The sequence below is a fragment of the Brassica rapa genome, chromosome A07 (assembly GCF_000309985.2).
Source record: "Brassica rapa cultivar Chiifu-401-42 chromosome A07, CAAS_Brap_v3.01, whole genome shotgun sequence".
Taxonomy (NCBI): Eukaryota; Viridiplantae; Streptophyta; class Magnoliopsida; order Brassicales; family Brassicaceae; genus Brassica; species Brassica rapa.
This window is the reverse complement of record NC_024801.2, coordinates 11,981,456-11,995,451: the sequence shown is the minus strand read 5'-3', so window position 1 is coordinate 11,995,451 and position 13,996 is coordinate 11,981,456. Positions and strand designations below refer to the sequence as shown.

The 13,996-nt window shown below is 32.2% G+C and overlaps 3 protein-coding genes across 3 annotated transcripts; 2 read left to right on the top strand and 1 right to left on the bottom strand.

Moving 5' to 3' along the window:
• The first annotated feature begins 1,504 nt into the window (after positions 1–1,504).
• On the top strand, positions 1,505–3,185 carry LOC103829133 (zinc finger protein 7). The gene is made up of 2 exons (XM_009104799.3): positions 1,505–2,106; positions 2,403–3,185. The coding sequence occupies exon 2, from the start codon at positions 2,423–2,425 to the stop codon at positions 3,062–3,064; it is 642 nt and encodes a 213-aa protein (XP_009103047.1). The 5' UTR covers positions 1,505–2,106; positions 2,403–2,422; the 3' UTR covers positions 3,065–3,185.
• Positions 3,186–3,441: 256 nt separating this feature from the next.
• LOC103829131 (probable calcium-binding protein CML25) lies at positions 3,442–5,148 on the top strand. The gene has a single exon (XM_033275355.1). It carries the CDS (start codon positions 4,279–4,281, stop codon positions 4,831–4,833), a length of 555 nt encoding a protein of 184 aa, XP_033131246.1. The 5' UTR covers positions 3,442–4,278; the 3' UTR covers positions 4,834–5,148.
• Positions 5,149–5,398: 250 nt separating this feature from the next.
• LOC103829132 lies at positions 5,399–8,202 on the bottom strand. Its single transcript, XM_033275356.1, has one exon. The coding sequence runs from the start codon at positions 5,779–5,781 to the stop codon at positions 5,575–5,577; it is 207 nt and encodes a 68-aa protein (XP_033131247.1). The 5' UTR covers positions 5,782–8,202; the 3' UTR covers positions 5,399–5,574.
• Between the last annotated feature and the right edge of the window lie 5,794 nt (positions 8,203–13,996).

The window sequence follows — 13,996 nt, the reverse complement described above, 5'->3', positions numbered from 1 at the left end:
TAGAAAGCAACTAAGCAAGTGGACAGAAGTAGAAGATGTGATAGCTAATGAATCGAAGTGTGCCCAGGGGCCCAAAGACAAGTTGGGATGGAACTGGAACAAGAGTGGGCACTGCCCAATCACTCAATGCATAAAGACAAAAGAAATAAGGAGACACCACTATCTTTTTCTGTTTTGCCACAATCCCAATATTGATTTTTTTCTTCGCTAGATTTGTTCCACACACAACACTCTGTTTATAAAGAGACTCATTCACTATTGATATATAGTTAACATTTGCATATGTTGTGAATTACATTTTTATATAAAAAAATCTCAATCAACCTTTTCATTTAACTTGTTGTTTGTTTAACTAATTTATGAAAAGTTATTATTATGCAGACTTATGTTTTTGCAACGGTCATCAGTAAAGTTAGATTCATATTCATCAAATTCAACTACCAAACATTACATAACAAACATACATAACAACATTTTTTTACTCCTTTCGTGTCATAATATAAAATGTTTTGAAAAAGATTGATGTTTCAAAATATAAAATGTTTTAATAGTTTTAAGGTACTTTAACTTTATTGGAAAATTGTTGACTAATAAACTTTACTGTATTATTTATGATTGGTTAACTTATTGTAAATTTATGTTATTAATAATATTGTATTCTAAAAGTTAAATTTCTTAATTCTTGTGATTTATGCAAAACATATTATATTATGAAACGGACGGAGTAACATTTAACTTTATTCATCTTCTTCTTATTCCTCTTCAACATGTATAACAACAATTTAACCAAACAAAACATCTTATTGTATACCGTACGAGTTACTGGTAACAACAACCCACACGGTATCAAAGAAAATGTTTTCACCTTTTGAGAAAGAAAAAGAAAAGTTGGATAGAAAAGGGACAAGAAAGCAGAGACTTTAAAATCACATGTAAAATTTCAGAAAAACACATAAATGTACACATCAAATATAAAAGGTAAAGCCGGGGGAATGAATGTATGGGCTCCATGCAACATTATCAAATGCCTTGTGCTTCTCAATTATTTTTCTTTTATTTTCTATTTATATATCGTATGTAGTTATGTACTCAACGTACTCAACTGTGCGATTCAATTATTAAATGTTCATGAAAACCTTTCTGAAAAACTCTGACGGGGGAGATAAAACAATTATTGTTTTTACACTTTAAAATATGCAGTTTGTATTGTTCTTGTCCTGAAAAAATGTTAAAAATTAACCGCGTGATAGTGGTCGGTGAGTTTTGGGTTGATAAGTAATTTGGATGGATAAAGCTATTTTAATATACTTTATTATGTGGCTAAATAAGTAAACATATACGAATTCGTTGTTTATAACTTATTTGAATATTTGGAGAAGGATGTGTATATGTGGACTGCACTTTTTTTTTGGAGATCAGTTGGGGTATTTCCATCTTCAAATTGAAAAAAAAAATAGAATTGAGAAAAAATTATACATATTCAATTATTCATAAACTAAAACTATATAAATAAATAAAAACTTCAAAAAGTTTACCACATCACAATAAAGAACGCATAATAAACAATACGTAAACGTGAATACCAACGCCTATTACGGCTACACCTTTACGAACACTATTGTTCTAAAAATATATATAGTTCTTTACAAAATGTATTTAACTTTATCCATTCAGGAAATTATAACTGTTTTGCTAAATGTGCCATTGTGCCCCTAGAAAAAGGTCGTTGAACTATTGAAAGAAAAAAACATAGGTCTAACTGGCAGAGACTTTAGATTCCCACATGTGTTTCCACCAGACCATTTACATCTCTCCAACATTTGCGTTTGCCTTATTTGTTTAGACATAACTCTCCCTCTCCCTCTCTCTCTCTCTCTCTCTCTCTCTCTCTCTCTCTCCTTCAGTACACCTCTTATTCTTCTGTTTTCTTCACCAATCCTATCTCTTCTCTCTGGTTTTTATTTTCTTCACATCTGGATTCACCCATTTTTGGTAAACACAAAGAGTACCACTCATCTTAGATTCTTTTTCCTCCTCCTCTTAGCTCCCACGTCACCTACTTCCAGCTTCTGTCGGCTGTCTCTTCCCAGATCTCAACCAATCTTTGTAAGCACAGTACACTCCAAACTGTTTTCTCTATCTCTGATCTTCGATTCTTGTCCACGATCCTTAACTGCTGTCTTGGATTCTCTCTCTCTCCCTCATAGTTAAAGCTCTAAAGCTTCAATTTGATTGGTCGTCTTAAGGCTTCGAACTCGCTAATATAGTTACTCTGTTTAAGATTTTTGCTTAGACCATCTCCAACCCACCTCATAATAGAGAAACTCTTGAATTTGTAGATTTGAGGGTTTACAACGTTTTCTTGATCTGCTTTTTGACTTTAATATGATTTTTTTTTTCAGGTGAAGACCAAAAATATTAAATGACGGAATCTGATGATGCCTCGCGAGAGTTACCAGTCAGAGAAGAAGAAACTTTGTCAAATCAAGATCTATCCAAACCCGAAGCGATCATACCTGTGTCGCTCGATCTCAAGCTCAACGACAGTTTCAACGATGAGCAAAAGGGAACAAAGCGTGAGTCCAACCCGAGAGTCTTCTCCTGTAACTACTGCAGACGCAAGTTCTATAGCTCTCAGGCTCTTGGAGGCCACCAGAACGCTCACAAGCGAGAACGTACAATGGCGAAAAGAGCAATGTACATGGGAAGAATGTTTGGTCACCATCACAGGCCTTACACATACTCCTCTTCTTCTCTAGGGATGCAAGCTCACTCCGGTCTACTTCACCACACCTTATCCCAGCCTCAACCTCCTCCTCCTCCTCTTGCAAGGTTTCATCAGCAAGGTTATTTTGGTAACACTGTGCCATTGTTCTTTGACTATGATGATGGCAGTGACTTCTTCTGGCCCGGAAGTTTCCGTCAGGTTGTCGAGGAAGTTGAAGCTCCCATGGTGGTGGCTGTTACAGAGTCAGGTCTTGATCTGAACTCTGTTGCAGCAAATGAAAGTGTAGTAGATATTAATAATAATAGCCGCAAGCCTGATCTTACCTTGAGACTCTAAGGTCATCATCTCATGTGTTCTTTTTCCATTGTTAGAAATGTAGTTGAAGATAAGTGGGAGAAAGATGATAGAATTGATGGAAAACTTTTGTTGTTATATAAATGAAGTTTGTCACATTTTGGCATTTCATTAGAGCTCATACAACTTAGTTCATCAACTTGTTTACCATCTAGATATGGTAGTTGATGTGAATGTAAGATATGAAAGAAGCTTTCACGAAACTATTCCCAAGTGTTCTACGGATTGATGATATTATGCTTGTTTCATTCGTGAAAGACAGAGACTTAGCCTATTATATGAAGAGCATATTGTTTATAAACCGTCGTTGTAATTAGTATGTTTCTTAGATTGTGTTTTATATCACCTGACGATTTGGTAGGTTGATGTTCTTAATATAAGATATGAAAAAAAGATCTTGAAACTATTTCCAAGTCTTCTACGAATTGATGATATTTTGTTTGTTTTCGTTCATGAATGACAGAGACTTAAATCTAGGCACATGGTATACTAGTTTATATTTTGTACTAAACTCTATTTGCATTCAGTATGTATAACTACATATCTAGAGCCAAACATAAACAGCCAAAACTTGATTAAAATTTGTATACCTGAGCATTCAAATAAATTTACAAATTAGGTTGATATCAAACAAAACCGTATTTTTCGAGAGGCCAATGCATCTTTGATCAAAACCAGCAATTATTAAACCCGAAGCTGAGTTATTAATTAAGAGAGATTCAAGAACTTTATGTAACGAAGAAACTTGGAGTATAAGGCATTGCCACATTGGCTTTCCATCGTAGAGCTGAAAGACACATTTAGGTTTTCTTGGTGTGGAAATTATCATTTCCCGCTCAGACTGCTACCATGTGATCCATACTGGTGAAAACCATTTAATGCTCTGGGACTTTTAATAGCATGGCTTGTATGGCTTATTCATAGACCTAAAGTTCGACTCTATTTATATCTCATGTCATTAGAAAATCTTTGCAAAACCTTTTGATTTCCTAATTTTAGTCAAGGCTCTAAAGTAAATCATGCATAACTGAATATATCTCATATTAGTCGCTATATCCATCATTATGAAAACCAAATAACAAAATAGATTCATGTTCCCAAAATAGCTAGTGATTCAGAGAATCTGACGCTTCCTCTGAAAATCACACAAATACGGATATTTCTCAAACTCCTGATTCTCTGTTTCCACAGAAACGATGTTCAACAGCAAGAAGGAGTCCAATGGCACGGCCTCTCGAACGGGAGCAGACTCGCCGTTCTTGCAAAAGGCACGTTCGGGTAAAACCGAGGTAAGAGAGCTAGAAGCCGTGTTCAAGAAGTTCGACGTGAACGGAGACGGCAAGATCTCTTCAAAGGAGCTAGGCTCCATAATGGCGAGTCTAGGCCACGAGGTTCCAGAGGAGGAACTTCAGAAGGCGGTAGCAGAGATCGACAAGAAAGGAGACGGTTACATAAACTTGGAGGAGTTCGTTGAGCTGTTCACGAAAGGGATGGACCAGAACGATGTGCTGGAGAATCTTAAGGACGCGTTCTCTGTTTATGATATCGACGGGAACGGGTCTATTTCAGCGGAGGAGCTGCATGAGGTGTTGAGGAGTCTTGGAGATGAATGCTCCATAGCGGAGTGTAGGAAGATGATTAGTGGTGTGGATAAGGATGGAGATGGGACTATTGATTTTGAGGAGTTTAAAGTTATGATGACTATGGGATCTAGGCGTGATAATGTCATGGGAGGTGGTGCTCAGTGGTAGAGTTGCATTAACTTGATAATTTTCAAAAAAAAAATGATTTTAACTCTTTTGTTCTGTTTTCAGTTCTGCTTTAGAACTATATAATTGTATAAAAGTTATGTGAATAAAAGATTTGTTGCAAAAGTCTGTACCATATCAAATAGAAGATGGAAGATTTGTTGTTTTCTTCGGGAGCAGGTTAACATTAGAGGTGTACTTGATGATGGGAAGATGTGAATACATCTTCTTCCTTAGGGTGGACCATGTCAGTTGTTTCAATTAGAGCATTTAGCTTACATGGTAATAAAAAGCTTCACGGTGGATCTTTGTTCCCATGATGCTTCCTCTCATAGATAGGTGTCATGAAAGATTTCACAAGAAAGGCTAAGTAAGGTACTATCATCTCAGGAGACACCAAGTGCTTTATAAATAATGAGCATCATCCTGTAAGTTTTCTAGGCTTTCCTTGTTTCATCTGTTTAAGATTGTTTTTTTTTGTAGACCAGGAGGTGGTCCGGCCCTTACGGCCTGACTAATCCCCCTAGGGCCGGGGACAAGGACCGATTGTTTCAATTAGAAAAACATATAGCGATCGAGATATCTCTATGAACTAGTTGGTGGGTTACCTCTTAAAGATTACAACAAACGAGAGAAGAGAGATTAGAACAGGAGACTCGTTACATTAACCAAAGATATTTACATTGAAAAATAAAGAGAAACTCTAATACATAAAGGATCACCTATCTTTATCTCTCTTTGTTATCAATTCCCAACGGAGATAGGCCTGTCTCTCTCTCCTAAGCCGAGGGGAGAACGGGAACGCCGTGGACTAGTGATCTCTCGAAGCACCCTAGGCATCTCAGGCTGATGTATCTTCTCAAACTCTTTTTTGATCTTCACGACTTGGATATGGATAGGAGGAACACAATCATGCCCATCATCTCCATGATTGGTCTTCTTGTTCTCCATCACAAATCGGCAGTGAAGCCAGAAGATTTCTGTTTGTAGGTTTCTTATGATGTTTGCGTTTTAATATTCACGCGGGAGGCGTGTTTATAATAGTAATCTTGAACAAAAGTGGACACGAGTTGTAGATGAAGTAGAAGGGAAGTTAGGTTGGTGCGCAACGCCAAATTAGTCTCTTACACATTTATCTTTGTGTGTTTGTATATAATATATGATGATAATTTAAGAATTTGTAATGATCTAAAAGAAAGAAGTAGAGTCGTATCATTCTTCATGACTAAGAGATCTTGTGTTGGGTGAGTTGTGGTTACGTGTCGGCAACAAAGCCAATTGACACTTGTATATCACGATGATTACTGGTACCGCATCTCCCAGTTCTGCGTTACTTTCTTTAAACCGAGACCAAGACTTTTTAAGATTTTGACCTTTTGTTAGAGGTTCCAAAGTTTATAAGCTAAACAAAGTGAATTGAGAAGCTGTGTTTGAAAAGTTGAAAGAGACGTTAAAACTACTCCGTATGAAATTGATTTTGTTTGACGAGAGAGGACAAGCATGGACTTCTTAGAGGATTCTAATTTGGTTTCTTTCAGTGTTCTATAATACGGTCTAAGCGGCGTTTAGACGCTATACGATAGCCAACCATATTGTTTTTATGTTATACAGTGTTTTATGCGAATTTATATCATTCGGGTGAATTATAGCATTTAGGTGGACATTATGCGGTCGACGCAGACGCCTAGACGGATTTTAAGCATTAATATTCAAAAAAATAGTAATATTATTATTATATTTTATTAATGTTATTATTTATATTACTTTTACTTATTTTATGTAAATATATGATTGTAGATATTAGTATAATTGTTGCAAAATCATTTTAAATTTATCATCTTTTATATATTTAAAATGGCTTTAGTTTTTATAATTTAAAACTATTTATATATGGTAAACTATATACTTATATATAAAATTGGATTTAAAATATATTTATGTTCATTTTTTTCAAAAATAATTTATATATATATATATATTTATATTTATATTTTTTATAAAAATATATATACGTATACACTCCGTTTAGGCGTCTATACGGTTAGACGCTATACAGTCATCTAGCGCGTAATGAACGCATAGCGCATTTTAAAACACCAGTTTCTTTACTTTAAGAAATGGATTCTTCTCAAAGTTTCCTCTGTAGATATAGCAACAAGACTAGATTCAGGTTAGGTACACCAAAAAAACACTAAAATAGTATCATTCTAATCGATTGAATCAACCGCACATGAATTTTTAATTGGGATTATATCATTAGACTAAAATCATCTCAAACCCATCTATATAATAGAGTTTTTTTTTTTCAAAGAGATAAATACAGAAAATACTATTCTGTCTCTATAAAATCATATATTGGAACAAAACTAATTATATAATAGTTCTAACTGAATATATATATAGATAAGTTGCAGATGCTCTAAACAAAACTAAGATATTCTACACTTTTTATGAGGTTAATTTAATATCTTCAAAATTGAATGGACTCTTAAATCACTTCTGAACTTTTGATGTTAAATGATCTCTATAATTTTGATTATTTACTCAGATCTCAGCCACAAGTATTTAAAACAGTAAATAATCAAAATAAATGAGAATATAAAACTTTCTTGCAGTTTTTTACAAACGCATGAATTTTTTTTTGGGATTCATGCAACAACCACTAGGCCTAGGACGGATCCGGATATCCGGAAAATTCGGGGTACCCGGATCTGGATCCGTGAATTTAATATCCGGATCCGGATTCGTGGTTTCCGGATATCCGGATTTTGGATATTCATCCCGATATTCTATTACTCGCGGATATCCGGATCCGCATCCGTAAAAATAATTAAAAATCATACTTTTTAAAAAAAATACTAATTTTTTTTTAATATAATACATAGATCAAATATTTATAAATATATTTATATATGTCTATAATATTGTAAAAACTAAAATATAATATTATAAGATTAATTCATGTATAAATATTAATATATCAAATATAAATATTAATGAAATTTAAAAATTTAATGTGTTTTAAAAATACGGATCCGAATATCCGGACCTAAAAATTAAGATATCCGGATTCAGATTCCCTTTGGACGGATTCCAGATTTTACTATCCGGATTCGGATCCGGACATCCCAGATATCCTATTTTCGGAGCGGATCCTGAGCGGATCTCGGATCGAATCCGGATCTCGGATAATAAGTTCCAGGCCTAACAACCACACCATGCTTCTTGATTTAATTATTTTTGAATTATCACATTTTAAAAAAAAATTATATATGAATATTTGAAAATTGGAAAGTACCCACTAATATTAAATTACAAATAAGCAAAGATATGTGTAAAAGTAATGCTTACTTTCTATAGTAAATGAATGTAAAGCTCTACAAGAAATTAATTATAATGAATTTATGGCTGATTATGTAAAACATATTAACATTTGAAAAAAAATATTACAGTATAAAGAATTACTAGGTTAAGACCTGCGCCTTGCGCTGGATGAATATATATATATATATATATTATTTTATATATTATATGTTTATAACATATTATGAAATAATAAATATCTATTGAATAATTAAAAAGTCATTATCTACTACTTATATAATTAAATTGGTGCGAACATATAAATAAATTTTATAAATCAAAAAAATATTTTTTCTATTTGATATGATATATAATTAAATTCAAATGATAGTAACATATATATGGTATATTTTAATATTATTATTTATTAGATGATGCTTTATGCTCATATTTGTTTTTTATCATTTGTATCTGTTATAGCAAAAAGTCTAAATTAGTGATAACAAAATTTTTACTGTGGGATTAATGGTTTAAGTAATTTATAATATTTTAAGAAATTAAGTTGTCGATATTTTTTCAAATTTTTTATCAAAAAAATGTTCAAAGTAAATTTCAAAATTAAGATATTTATGTATTTTTATATTGCATATAGTTTAACCTAAAATGATAATATATTTATATATCTTTTATTTTTGATTCTTATTAAATGAGACTTTTAACTTATATTATATTTGAATTATTTGTATCATGTCATAACAAAAGTTTTAAATCATAAATCACAAAATTTGAATGTGAAACTTTTAACAGTTTTAGTAATTTATACTCGTTTTTAAAAATTCAAGATATAATATATAAATAATTTTTTTAATTTTTATTATATGGTTACTATGAGTGTTTAATTTATTTTAATAGATTAAAATTAAACAAATATAATTATAATACACACTTATTTTTATCAAATCTTTATTATTCAAAATCATTAATTGTCATATATACTTAGCCATATTAGACAATTCTGTAATCTTATTTAAGGAAATAATGAAGCACATTAATAATGTATTTATTGTGGTTTAATAAAAAGCTTATTATATATTTAGATGGACCAACCTATTTTTCTAAGGATTCCAAAAATCATTCTAGTGATGACACGTGGCTACAAAAAATGTTGTAATGCTTCTCAAATAATATATAGGGATACACCATTTAGGAAAAAAAAGAAATATACACCATCGAGATCATTTTCAAAATTACCTTGAGAAAGATAAAAAGAAAAGCAGTTACCGTTGGGTAATTTTTAAGAAATTTCAACGACCCAAAAAGAGACAGAGCAACAAGTCAAAGTAATGAGAAGAAGAAAAATCTATCTGATCCCTTCAGATCAATCCCACGCTTCTTCTAATCAGCGGGACCCATAGTTCAATCAAACTCAGATTTTGTTTGATAATCCGAAGAGGACACTGGTTTACGTGTATGTTTCTGTCTGGATTTTGCTTGTTTCCGCTGTAAAAATCGTAGCCGTTCAATTTACGGTCAAACAAACAATCTCGGATTCGACGGCGGGTCTAATCAGTTTCCAAGTATGACCGAGGATTTGCTTAGACCGGTAAACTAAAAACGTTACCATATTTGTATGATCATCGCTATTAGAAGACCAGATAAAATAATATACTTGACACCCTCTCGAGTAAACGTTTTAGTAAGATTTTTGAAATAAGAATTCCATGCAAACAAATATCTTGGTGTTGTGGGTGGTGGTGTGGGTGGGGAAGGGTTGAAGCAAATTATTTGCGCAATCAAAAACATTGCTAGGATAAAAGTTAAAACACTTTATGCAAAAAAAAAATGTAACAAATATAGTGCATGTCGGACTAGTGTCCGATTGGCATGATAAAATGGTCTTAGAATAACCTTGTTAGAGATGTTGGCTTTGTACGCTTATGTGTCGTTGCGATCTGTAACATGTGTTGCAGATTGCAATTTGTTTTGTTGTTACTCAACTGATGCATAATCAGTTAGTATCTGTTAGCAAGTAGCAGGTTGTTCTTTATTTTGTTGTCGCTTAACTAATCGTGTAAACCAGTCGTAAGTCGTGATATCAAGTCACTAGAAAAATAAAGATTAATTTTTAAATAAAATTTACATGCTATTGGTCGCTGTGCAAGTAGCAAAAATGGGTGACAACAAAACGATACCAGTTGGTCGCATGTTGTAGGACCTTATGACATCGAAACAAACAACACTTGGTTAATGAAACGAATAACATTTGGTCGCAGATCGCACACCGCAACGACATGCAAATGCAAAGACGGGCGCCGTTTCAGTTCAGTTTCTCATCTCTATAGTAATAATATTTTAGTATAACATAACTAAATTTTAATTATTTATAAAAATATTGAATCATTGCCAAAACAACACATGTCAGCAAACTTTTAAGAGTTTCTCATAGTTCATTCTCTCTCAACTTTTTCTAAAACTAAGATATATTTTGGATACTATCGTTAGATTTGTTGCACTTTACAAACATTTTCAATTCATTTTAGAGAAAGAAATATTATTTTATATTTTCTTTAAATATAGAGAAATTCTATTTTATGGAAAAAATATTGAAATAAATTTCACCTATAATATATAATTCTTTTTTATAAAAAAACAAAATACATTAAATTGTCTTTTCCGAAAGGAATAGGTCTATTAATTTTATGTTTTCTTGTCACTTTAATAGTATGCCAATAAACTAAATGTATTTTAGCAACTATATCCAGCGTGTCCATAATGTTATTGATATCCAGAATTTTTAGTTTTTATGTCAAAGGGTATTTAAAAAAAAATTAACACAGGATTATTCCAAATTTATGGAATGGTCCAGACTAATCAACAAGGAAGATGCAATCCACGGATATATTTTTATAAAAAAAATTTTAATTGATCTCAAATTAAATAAAAGAATTGGGTGATGACCATGGTTTGAAGAACCGAAATTAGATAAAAACTTTCTTTAACCGGGATAAAGTAATAATATGGAGATGATAATGCAAGGGAAAAACTGTCCACATATTCGATCTTAAGAAATATCAGTGCACTTAACTTCAACTCCTCCATACGGTCTTAAAGTAGTGCACGAATCACAATTAACATAATATTCAGATATATGTAAATGAACCGACCACTGAAGACATCATAATTTTAAACAATAAATTTAGTTGTATATATGGCACTATAAAAATTACATGGATTTTTAACAAAAAAAAAGAAAAGAAAAAATTTACATGGATAGTAAAGTAAGGGCACAAAATTTTAAGTGATCATAGAACATCAATTTTGTTTTGAAAATATCGGACTGGCGCTATATTTTCGTTGCGTTTTATCTTCTCTTGTCTTTTTTATTTACTTCTTGGATTAGGAAATCCTTAAACAAAAACTAGTGTGTTATGGAGAACGGCCAGACACATACGGCAAGGACGACAGAAGACTGTCCGTAGAGGATTTACGAATTACGATATACTTACATAATTTTTATTCCCTGCGGATCGACAACCATAATTGAACATCATGCATTTGTTGTGCTAGGGATTTTTATAAAATTCAAAAAAGAATACACGGTATATACACCGCACCACTCTTTGTAGACGTTTTACATAACGGGTCGCTTCTACATTTAGAAATGGATATTTGTGATGCTTGTGGACTAGTTGATCTAACTTTGTTTATCATACACATAAATAATAGTCTCAACTAAGTGGGGTAACGTAATTGTAATCTCTTGGAGTTTGGTGTATATATATACTCTCATCAGTTATGAGTTCGGTTCAATTTTTTTTTTATAACTAAATTATCATTAGTTAGTCTGGTTTTAGGCTTTAGTCCAAGTGGTTTACATGGTGGACCGTAACAAATGATCGGTCAACTCCTTGACATTGATCATGAGGTATTCCAAATTCGGGTCAGACAAAGTGGTACGATTTCGGGCTAGTTTACTCTGCAGCACCAAATGCTTTCCTCCCGGAGCCGACTAGATCAGCCGATAGAATATATCAAAAAACGTCTAATACAAATAATTGCAAGAATTTCAACGCAAGACAAAAAAACTTGATTTTTATATATATAATTGATAGTTTAGGCGTTGGACTTGATTTTGATGATTCAACTTTAATAATTCACAATATGTAACTTTCCACTATTTTTCTCTTAAAGATTAAGGATCTGAATGGTAATAGCGGATTGAGTGGTGCAGAATAAGCGGTACAATTGCGGTACAATTGCGGTGCAGTTTTAATAGTTATAAAAACTTTTAGATATATAATATATGTAAAGATTTTTGTTACTGTTAAAACATTCGAAATGTAAAGCTTAAGAATTTTGTAACTTCTTAATTTATAAACATTTAGACGGCATAATTGTTAATGGGATGTGCAGACTGTAGATACACACACACCTCTAACTAGTTTTTTTTGTCAACCACCTCTAACTAAAATTATAAAGTTATAATTTGCTCTTACCGAAGGAGAATTACTCTGACTAAAAATAATGTTTGTATAAATAAATATATTTCCGAATGACGACAAAAGATAAACTCCAAGTAAATATGGTAGCTTTATTACCACAGGGAACAATTTGATCAGAAGGCCTGAAGAAACTCTCAGTTCAACAGTTAATTTTTATTTTTACCCTAAATAAAGGCTTACTAATTATTTATAGTACAACCAGAAACGGTCTATAAAATAAGACAGATGATGGTAATTAATAGATGGAAATTATAATGATAACTGGAAAATTTTTACCCCATGAATTGTTTCGTTAGTTATGAGTCTGATCTCCACCAAAAACAAAACAGTTAATATATAGGTGTAAACATGTCAAAGAGATTAAAGCCATGTTACAAAAAAAAAAACATGTCAAAGAGATGCGGAAGCGTGCTGGAAATTGCGGTTAAAAACAAAACAGATATGAAAGCATGATGGAAACGATGAGTCCTATTTGAAAGCGTTTAAGTTTGATATTAGAATCATAAATAAAAATAAAAAAGAAAAAAATTAAATGTTTATGTTTTATTTCATTAACTGAAAACCCTAGTAAAAAAAAGGAAACTGAAAAAACTACGACAAAGTCGTCGTTTTCATCTCTTTTACACTTTTGAGTATCTATCTTTTTTCTTCTCCATACCAAGACCAAACAATCAATCAAGGTAATTTTCTTTAACCTTTTATTTCTTTGTTAATTGTTATATTCTTCTTCTCCTTTACACAAACATGAGATTTGTAGCTTTATATGTATCGTTCAATGATATTGATTAGATGGTTGCTAATGGTTAAAGTACAACTGAATTTGCATTGTGAAACTAAGGTTAAAGTTCTATTTTAGTATTAAATAAGTGCAGAAATTTTTTTTTTGTGTTTACTTGCGTAGAGTTCAACTAACAGTGCTTTATTATTCACAATTTTTATATGTGGGTTTATATGATATATATATATATATATATATATATATATATTTATACACACACTTTCAGCACGGATATGCTTCTTAGTTTTTTGAAAAAAATCGCTTCTATATTTTCGTATGATTCCGCTTCCGTTTCCATGTTATGTCAAAGAGATTAAAGCCATGCTAAAAAAGCATGTCAAAGAGATGCTGGATCACGTGAAAGTGAGTAATGATGAATAGTACGTACGTTTGTGAATTGGTATAGGTTTAGGTTATATTGAGACCTGGTGTACGTTTAAGAGGGAACCAGAACCTACCCAAATCTTTGCTTTTAATATCCATATCTGTCTAGCAAGCTAAAGACCTTTTTTTTGGACGAAACTAGGGGTGTTCAATCCGGATATCGGTTCGGTTTCGGTTCGGTTTTTTTCGGTTTTCGGTA

Bases quoted from the DNA above. Each gene is read 5' to 3' on its own strand.
- LOC103829133 (XM_009104799.3), top strand. From the start codon at position 2,423: ATGACGGAATCTGATGATGCCTCGCGAGAGTTACCAGTCAGAGAAGAA.
- LOC103829131 (XM_033275355.1), top strand. From the start codon at position 4,279: ATGTTCAACAGCAAGAAGGAGTCCAATGGCACGGCCTCTCGAACGGGA.
- LOC103829132 (XM_033275356.1), bottom strand. From the start codon at position 5,781: ATGGAGAACAAGAAGACCAATCATGGAGATGATGGGCATGATTGTGTT.